The sequence below is a fragment of the Oncorhynchus mykiss genome, chromosome 29, assembly GCF_057628025.1.
Source record: "Oncorhynchus mykiss isolate SJ-2025 chromosome 29, ASM5762802v1, whole genome shotgun sequence".
Taxonomy (NCBI): Eukaryota; Metazoa; Chordata; class Actinopteri; order Salmoniformes; family Salmonidae; genus Oncorhynchus; species Oncorhynchus mykiss.
This window is the reverse complement of record NC_143050.1, coordinates 19,806,818-19,816,661: the sequence shown is the minus strand read 5'-3', so window position 1 is coordinate 19,816,661 and position 9,844 is coordinate 19,806,818. Positions and strand designations below refer to the sequence as shown.

Sequence of the window (9,844 nt, the reverse complement as noted above, 5' to 3'; positions counted from 1 at the left end):
TTTCCTGAAGTCCACAATCATCTCCTTAGTTTTGTTGACGTTGAGTGTGAGGTTATTTTCCTGACACCACACTCCGAGGGCCCTCACCTCCTCCCTGTAGGCCGTCTCGTCGTTGTTGGTAATCAAGCCTACCACTGTTGTGTCGTCCGCAAACTTGATGATTGAGTTGGAGGCGTGCGTGGCCACGCAGTCGTGGGTGAACAGGGAGTACAGGAGAGGGCTCAGAACGCACCCTTGTGGGGCCCCAGTGTTGAGGATCAGCGGGGGGGAGATGTTGTTGCCTACCCTCACCACCTGGGGGCCAGTACCCAGTCCAGTACCCAGTTGCACAGGGCGGGGTCGAGACCCAGGGTCTCGAGCTTGATGACGAGCTTGGAGGGTACTATGGTGTTGAATGCCGAGCTGTAGTCGATGAACAGCATTCTCACATAGGTATTCCTCTTGTCCAGATGGGTTAGGGCAGTGTGCAGTGTGGTTGAGATTGCATCGTCTGTGGACCTATTTGGGCGGTAAGCAAATTGGAGTGGTTCTAGGGTGTCAGGTAGGGTGGAGGTGATATGGTCCTTGACTAGTCTCTCAAAGCACTTCATGATGACGGAAGTGAGTGCTACGGGGCGGTAGTCGTTTAGCTCAGTTACCTTAGCTTTCTTGGGAACAGGAACAATGGTGGCCCTCTTGAAGCATGTGGGAACAGCAGACTGGTATAGGGATTGATTGAATATGTCCGTAAACACACCGGCCAGCTGGTCTGCGCATGCTCTGAGGGCGCGGCTGGGGATGCCGTCTGGGCCTGCAGCCTTGCGAGGGTTAACACGTTTAAATGTCTTACTCACCTCGGCTGCAGTGAAGGAGAGACCGCATGTTTTCGTTGCAGGCCGTGTCAGTGGCACTGTATTGTCCTCAAAGCGGGCAAAAAAGTTATTTAGTCTGCCTGGGAGCAGGACATCCTGGTCCGTGACTGGGCTGGATTTCTTCCTGTAGTCCGTGATTGACTGTAGACCCAGCCACATGCCTCTTGTGTCTGAGCCGTTGAATTGAGATTCTACTTTGTACTGTCTCTGTACTGACGCTTAGCTTGTTTGATAGCCTTGCGGAGGGAATAGCTGCACATGTTTAACACTATTATTGCACACATAGTGAGTCCATGCAACTTATTATGTGACTTGTTAAGCACATTTGTACTCATTTATTTATTTAGGCTTGCCATAAAAAAAAGAGTTGAATACTTCAAGACATTTCAGTTTTTAATTGATTCATTTGTCAACTTTTCCAAAAACATAATTCCACTTTGACATTATGGGTTATTGTGTGTAGATCAGTGACACAACATCTTAATTGAATCCATTTTAATTTCAGGCTGTAACACAACAAAATGTGGAAAAGTCAAGGGGTATGAATAATTTTGAAAGGCACTGTATATACAGTGCCTTGCGAAAGTATTCGGCCCCCTTGAACTTTGCGACCTTTTGCCACATTTCAGGCTTCAAACATAAAGATATAAAACTGTATTGTTTTGTGAAGAATCAACAACAAGTGGGACACAATCATGAAGTGGAACGAGATTTATTGGATATTTCAAACTTTTTTAACAAATCAAAAACTGAAAAATTGGGCGTGCAATTATTCTGCCCCCTTAAGTTAATACTTTGTAGCGCCACCTTTTGCTGCGATTACAGCTGTAAGTCGCTTGGGGTATGTCTCTATCAGTTTTGCACATCGAGAGACTGACATTTTTTCCCATTCCTCCTTGCAAAACAGCTCGAGCTCAGTGAGGTTGGATGGAGAGCATTTGTGAACAGCAGTTTTCAGTTCTTTCCACAGATTCTCGATTGGATTCAGGTCTGGACTTTGACTTGGCCATTCTAACAACTGGATATGTTTATTTTTGAACCATTCCATTGTAGATTTTGCTTTATGTTTTGGATCATTGTCTTGTTGGAAGACAAATCTCCGTCCCAGTCTCAGGTCTTTTGCAGACTCCATCAGGTTCTTCCAGAATGGTCCTGTATTTGGCTCCATCCATCTTCCCATCAATTTTAACCATCTTCCCTGTCCCTGCTGAAGAAAAGCAGGCCCAAACCATGATGCTGCCACCACCATGTTTGACAGTGGGTATGGTGTGTTCAGGGTGATGAGCTGTGTTGCTTTTACGCCAAACATAACGTTTTGCATTGTTGACAAAAAGTTCAATTTTGGTTTCATCTGACCAGAGCACCTTCTTCCACATGTTTGGTGTGTCTCCCAGGTGGCTTGTGGCAAACTTTAAACAACACTTTTTATGGATATCTTTAAGAAGTGGCTTTCTTCTTGCCACTCTTCCATAAAGGCCAGATTTGTGCAATATACGACTGATTGTTGTCCTATGGACAGAGTCTCCCACCTCAGCTGTAGATCTCTGCAGTTCATCCAAAGTGATCATGGGCCTCTTGGCTGCATCTCTGATCAGTCTTCTCCTTGTATGAGCTGAAAGTTTAGAGGGACGGCCAGGTCTTGGTAGATTTGCAGTGGTCTGATACTCCTTCCATTTCAATATTATCGCTTGCACAGTGCTCCTTGGGATGTTTAAAGCTTGGGAAATCTTTTTGTATCCAAATCCGGCTTTAAACTTCTTCACAACAGTATCTCGGACCTGCCTGGTGTGTTCCTTGTTCTTCATGATGCTCTCTGCGCTTTTAACGGACCTCTGAGACTATCACAGTGCAGGTGCATTTATACGGAGACTTGATTACACACAGGTGGATTGTATTTATCATCATTAGTCATTTAGGTCAACATTGGATCATTCAGAGATCCTCACTGAACTTCTGGAGAGAGTTTGCTGCACTGAAAGTAAAGGGGCTGAATAATTTTGCACGCCCAATTTTTCAGTTTTTGATTTGTTAAAAAAAGTTTGAAATATCTAATAAATGTCGTTCCATTCATGATTGTGTCCCACTTGTTGTTGATTCTTCACAAAAAAATACAGTTTTATATCTTTATGTTTGAAGCCTGAAATGTGGCAAAAGGTTGCAAAGTTCAAGGGGGCCGAATACTTTCGCAAGGCACTGTACATAATTCATGAATTACATGTGTTTTGTTTTTCTAAGTAAAGCTCAGAAGATTTGAAACAGAGGGAACATTTCACTTTTTATACAGTGCCTACGGAAAGTATTCAGACCCCTTTTTGTTGTGTTACAGCCTGAAATTAAAATGATTTAAATTCATATTTGTCGTCACTGATCTATTTTATTCTAAAATTGATTAAATCAAATTTTTCCTTCATCAATCTACACGCAGTACTCCATAATGACGAAGCAAAAGAAGGTTTAGAACATTTAGCTAATTTATTCAAATAAAAAATTACATTTACATAAGTATTCAGACCCTTTACTCAGTACTTTGTCGAAGCATATTTGGCACCGATTACACCCTCAATTCTTTTTGCGTAGGACGCTGCAAGCTTGGCACATCTGTATTTGGGGAGTTTCTCCCATTCTTCTCTGCAGATCCTCTCAAGCTCTGTCAGGTTGGATGGGGAGCGTTGCTGCACAGCTATTTTCAGGTTTAAATACAGGCTATGGCTGGGCCACTCAAGGACATTCAGAGACTTTTCCCGAAGCCACTCCTGCATTGTCTTGGCTGTGTGCTTAGGGTGGTTGTCCTGTTGGAAGGTGAACCTTCACATCAGTCTGAGGCCCTGAGAGCTCTGGAGCAGGTTTTCATCAAGGATCTCTCTATACTTTGCTCCTTTCATCATTGCCTTGATCCTGACTAGTCTCCCAGTCCCTGCCACTGAAAAACATCCGCACAGCATGATTCTGCCACCCCCATTCTTCACCGTAAGAGTTCAATCTTGGTTTCATCAAACCAGAGAATCTTGTTTCTCATGGTCTGAGAGTCTTTGGGTGCCTTTTGACAAACACCAAGCAGGCTGTCATGTGCCTTTTACTGAGGTGTGGCTTCCTTCTGGCCACTCTACCATAAAGGCCTGATTGGTGGAGTACTGTAGAGATGGTTGTCCTTCTGGAAGGTTCTGCCATCTCCACAGAGGAACTCTAGAGCTCTGTCAGAGTGACCATCGGGTTCTTGGTCACCTCCCTGACCAAGACCCTTTTCCCCCGATTGCTCAGTTTGGCCAGGCGGCCAGCTCTAGGAAGAGTCTTGGTGGTTCCAAACTTCTTCCATTTAAGAATGATTGAGGCCACTTGTTCTTGGGGACCTTCAATTCTGCAGAAATGTTTTGGTACCCTTCCCCGGATCTGTGCCTTGACACAAGCCTTTCTCAGAACTCTACAGATAATTCCTTCGACATGGCTTGTTTTTTTCCTCTGACATGCACCGTCAACTGTGGGACCTTATATAGACAGGTGTGTGCCTTTCCAAATCACATCAATTGAATTTATCACAGGTGGACTCCAATCATGTTGTAGAAACATATCAAGGATGACCAATGGAAACAGGATGCATCTGAGCTCAATTACGAGTCTCATAGCAAAGGGTCATTTTAATGCATTTGTAAAAACCTGTTTTCTCTTTATCATAATGGGTTATTGTGTGTAGATTGCTGAGGATTTTTATTTCGTTTATCCATTTTAGAATAAGGCTGTAACGTAACAAAATGTGGAAAAAGTCAAGGAGTCTGAACACTTTCCAATGGCACTGTATTTTCCTATTATACTTATTCCCTCGGGACGAGCACCAACAAACCTTACATATCCGATACGGCAAAACATGCAGCCAAACAAATGATCGCCAGGTCTCACTGGCTGAATATAATTTATATTGTCTGCCCACCCACAATAGACAATCAACCACCAAATTCATTGCCACGGACATGATGGGTTTCAAGGGGAAACTCCTTCAATATCAGACACCAGCTAAGGAGTCAGCGATTTGTGGAACTAGTCTTTTGCAGGAATACGAGAGGATTATGATTGGTATAGACAACTAGAGGGATAGAGACCTTGCCTGATGACTCAAATGGAATTCTTCCGCATCTATATCGTTCTCTACATACTTCAGTCTGAGACTTCCGTCATTGAAGTCGTTTATGGTGATGTGTCAAATGTGTTTTTTTTTTAACTAATCTGTATCAAAGCCAATGACAATTTTAAAAAAATGCCCCTTTACCCACCTGTGTTCTGGCTCTGGCCCAACCCAACAGTTTCTGGGTCCTGGACAGAAAGAACCACTCTAAATGTTATGGGGAGTGGAACCCAAGAGCAGACTCAGCCGAGAATCTGAGATTAAGTAGCCAACAGGTATTTGACACACAGGGGGAGATGGAGTGCAGGTCAGGGGAACGGGTTGCTGGAAACCAGGTGCGGAGGCTGAGACGAGAGGGGTTGAGACAGGGTAAGCAGGTCCAGAAGGGAATCCAAGGGAGTAGTAGAGTGGGGAATCCAGGATAGAGTAGCAGGATGACGAGACGTGGGACTGGAGACAGGGACCAGAGTCTGAGCAGGCAGAATTGTAGCAGAGAGGAAAACAGGCACAACAGGATCACACACAGAGAATGGGAGAGGGTATTGGGGGAGTGGCGGCAGGAGCAGATGTGACAGTACCCCCCCCCCCTCCTCTACAGGCACCTGACCAGGTTAATCTCAGTGTATAGAAATCCTGTATGAGGGAGGGGTCCAGAATGTAATGGCAGGGAACCCAGTATCACTCCTCAGGCCCGTATCCCTCCCAGTCCACCAGGTACTGCCAGCCACGACTGAGCACGTCCATAAGCCGCCAGATGTTATAGATATTCATCTACGAGCCGAAGGGGTGGAGGAGCTGCTGCAGGAGGAGACGGGACTGGAGCAGAAATGTTTAAATCAGGTATACATGGAAGGTAGGATGGATCCTGAGAGAGGCTGGGAGTTCAGGCGCACTGCAAAGGGGTTAATGACAGTCAATTTCAAGGGGACCAATGAATCGCGGGGGAAAATTTATTTGATGTCACCTTCAATGGCAGGTCCTTCGACCTGCCATATGTTTTGACCCGGGGTGTAGACTGGAGCTGAGGCCCGGCGACGGTTGGCTTGGGATTGGATCCTGTCGGAGGCACGAAGGGCAGCCTGGGCCTTCCTCCAGGTACGGTGACAACAGCGCAGAGGGTCCTGGACAGAAGGAACCACAACCTCTTGGGCGGGGAACAAGGGGGGGTTGGTAACCCAGAGCACACTCAAAGGGTGACATACCTGATTAAGCATTGGTGAGGGTGTTGTGGGCATATTCAACCTAGGGTAGGGGAGCACTCCAGGAGGAAGGATTAGCAGAAGTCACGCAGCGTAGGGCAGTCTCCATCTCTAGGTTGGCCAGTTCGGTCTGGCCGTTGGTTTGGATGATGATATCCAGAAGAAAGACTGACATTGATACCAAGAATTGAAAAGAAGGATCTCCATACCTAGGAGGTAAACTGGGGTCCTCTGTCAGAAACAATGTCAGTGGGGATGCCATGCAGACGAAGCACATGGGATACTAACAGGTACGCAGTCTCCCTGGAGGACGGGAGCTTGGAGAGCGGAATGAAGTGAGCCATTTAGGATAACCTGTCAATAATGGTGAGGATGACGGAGTTACCTGACATGCAGGGGGAGATGGCGTGCAGGTCAGTGGAAGCTCGGGCGGGTTGCTGGAAACCAGGTGCGGAGGCTGAGGCTGGAGTGAGAGGGGTTGAGACAGGGTAAGCAGGTCCGGAGGGGAATCCAAGGGAGTAATAGAGTGGGAAATCCAGGACAGAGTAGCAGGATGACGAGACGTGGGACTGGAGACAGGGACCAGAGTCAGAGCGGGCAGAACTGTAGCAGAGAGGATAACAGTGTCAGGCAAGGAAAACAGGCACAACAGGATCTGAATAGTAACAAATGACTAGAAACGTAGACTGACAGAGCAGAGATTACAATCTGGCAGAGTGGAAGTGGCAGGGCTGATTATTTGTAGAGGTCTTGATTATGGAACAGGTTGCAGCTGGTGGGGATCTGCTCTGACTCCAGCACACCTGTCTCCGCCCACACAATCACACACACACAAAGAGAGAGAGGGAGAGGGAGAGAGTACTGGTGGAGTGGCAGCAGATCAAGGAGACACAGGATGAGCAGTAGAGGGCGTTGCAGGAGCAGATGTGACACTAAAATGGATTTTCATTCTAGAAATCATCAGATGTAATCAGATGTAGTCCAGACTGATTGCAGAGAAGAAACTAACATCCATGGGTGTCATGTAGCGTTTGGCCAGAGCAAGGAGTTTGGGTAGTCAGGCAAGTAGAGACCGACACATAAACCACAAAGGGATGAAGAGCCAGGATTAAACATTAACATATTAATAAAATATTGATTACTGTATATAGCTTTGTAAGACGATAAATGACCAACCACACACCTTTGCAGTAGTTTAAAGGTATATTTCTCTGCTTTTGAGAGGAGCTGGCTACTGTACCGATAGACTGCAAGCTATTGCGCTAAGCTAATGATATCCTAACTTCAATAATCTCCAAACTGCTCGCAGAGACATAAAAATGGTATACATGAGTTCTTCTGACTCTGGGAAGTAGAAAACTACCTACATCTTGAAATCTCGCAGTATCCCTTTAAAGAGATAGCTCAACCAAATTATGAATATTACTCAAATAGTCTATGATTGTGTGAACCACATTCCTGTGTACACACACAGACACTATTTGCATCCTTTAGCATTGATGACCAAAATAAACAAATCCATGAGAGTAAATGAAGCAAGCTCTCATTTGCATTCACAAATCATCTCTTGCTACAAGTATCTATTCTTCAATTACTACACCATATTCACCTCCACAGATTCATGATACTGTGTCTGATTTCACAGCATTTCACCATCCACATTATGCAGCCACAGCACGGGAGCCACTATGCTATATGCAGTATGTATAGTGTATACAAATAAGTAGCCACTGGATTTGCTTTTCAAGATGGCCAAGTGGTCGAAAGGGACAGATACCATTCAAGCTGTGTGTATGTGTGAGTGCCAGGGTAAGGGTCCATGTTACACAACTCACACATGGAGAGTGTAATGTTCAGTTTCCATGGTGAAAATGGAATCCAGCTCTGCGGCAAGGCCTGCTGATTGGTTGATATGCCCACTTGGGGTTGTGCTGTGAGTAGATGGCTGGCCAATAGGGTAGAGACAGCATTGGGGCTGTTGCTAAGGGGAGTCAGCTGGACTCATTGGAATCTACACTCTCTCTCTCTCCTTCTGTGTTTTTCACTGACTCTCCCTCTCTCTCTCTGTCCTTCAGGCGGTATGTGTCTATCTACTACTCTTACTCTCTCTGTGTCTCTGGTGTATTGGTTGATTGTGGGTGAGGTGAGGAGAAGGGGCCAGTGAGAGGCAGCTCTAGAGGGTATGGGCTGTGAGTCATGTAACCAAGACCCTCCCTACATAAACCCAGTGCCCCCTGCCCCGCCTCCCCCGGACCATGTAGAAGTCACCTGACATCCTGTGGGTCCAGTGCTGCTGGCCTGGTCAGCCGCCCTCTACTACTTATTTGTCATCCCTCATTCCAATGTCTGTCTGCCAGAGCCAAGCACATAATCACCTCTCTCCGGATGAATCACACAGACATACATTTCTACACAGCCATCAGAGGACAGTCTGTGCAGCCTCCTTCTTTGCCAGTATGAATCTATATTCCTCCAATATATTGTCTGCAAATGATTTATCGTGACATATGTAATGTCTTACCCTCTGACATAATTGAAGTCCCAGTCGTTAGCTTCCCATGGCACTTCATTGCTCTCGTGTGGCACTTTTGCATGGAAGGTTTTGTGAGCTCACGCAGTAGTCGAGACAAGATTCAGGGCATGTGAATCTTATGTTTGGATGAAAAAGGGGTCCCGTGTGGCTCTGTTGGTAGAGCATGGTTCTTGCAACAACAGGGTTGTGGGTTCAATGCCAATGGGTGACCAGTATTAAAATGTATGGCCTCACTACTGTGAGTCACTCTGAATAATAGTGTGCTAAATGACTCAAATGTAAAGTGCTTGTCTCATACAGTATGGAAGGAGAGAGTTAGTCCCTCTGATTGGAGCACAATACAACTGATTCCAGCACTTGAATACAGTAAGGGGACAGTAGGAGCATTGCTGTCATTTCTTTAAATAAATGTATTGATGGAAAGCTTTATAGTTGTCATTACTGAGTATGGAGGATGCTGTATGATTTGGGCAATATCTGCCAGAGAGAAAATGGAGTCTTTGCTACCTCAGTGTGGTGGTTTAAAAATAGCTTTTAGTTCTGTTGGCTTTATTCCAAATCCACACACACACCCTCTATCTTTCATTGGTGAAGTTCGTTTTGCATGTCCCGGTGCCCCAGGTGGGAGGAGATTTCAGTTAAGGACCAATGGAATGGTCTAAAATGAACAAACTTCTCCCACCCGGGGCACCAGGCAATGCAAAACGAACTTGCCGACTCTGTCTTTGTCCCCCCCCCTTTTAATGTTGGATGATTGACAGGAGAACCTTCTTCCTCATTGGCCGGTGTGAATTAAATGGCGGTGTGTGGCCCCGCCCCTCCGGTCTCTGCACGTGGATCAGTCTGGTGTTAGAGCCTGAGCATCAGAGAGGAAAGAAGAGGAAACCAGGAGAAGAGGAGAGGGACGAGAGAAAGAGGAGAGGATTGGGGGAGACGAGGAGGAGGACAGAGGAAAAGGGAGAGGAGCCAAGGTGTGAAAACAAAGGAAATAACAGGTAAAACAAGAAATGTGTGTATGTGTGTTCAGTAGGTGTGCAATTGCCTTTTTGCAAATATTGTTATGGTACGTCTACTGGTGTTTGTGTGTTGGGACATGTCTGTAAGTCTGTGTTCATATCGGACTACAGCACAATGCACAAACTGTAGC

The 9,844-nt window shown here is 45.8% G+C and overlaps 1 protein-coding gene across 8 annotated transcripts in view; it reads left to right on the top strand.

The window, feature by feature from the left end:
• Positions 1 to 8,214: 8,214 nt before the first annotated feature.
• The window catches only part of LOC110509928 (uncharacterized), a 37,737-nt gene continuing 36,107 nt past the window's right edge, over positions 8,215 to 9,844 (top strand). For 2 of the 8 annotated variants that reach the window (XM_036968032.2, XM_036968027.2), the window contains exon 1: positions 9,459 to 9,692. Coding sequence is in view for 1 of the 8 variants with exons in the window: in XM_036968030.2 (XP_036823925.2) it covers positions 9,448 to 9,692 (245 nt within the window). In the remaining 7 variants the exon portion in view is untranslated. Of the gene's footprint in view, positions 9,693 to 9,844 lie in introns of all 8 variants that reach the window. The other 6 variants (XM_090226759.1, XM_090226756.1, XM_036968030.2 and 3 more) reach the window with 5 other exon arrangements.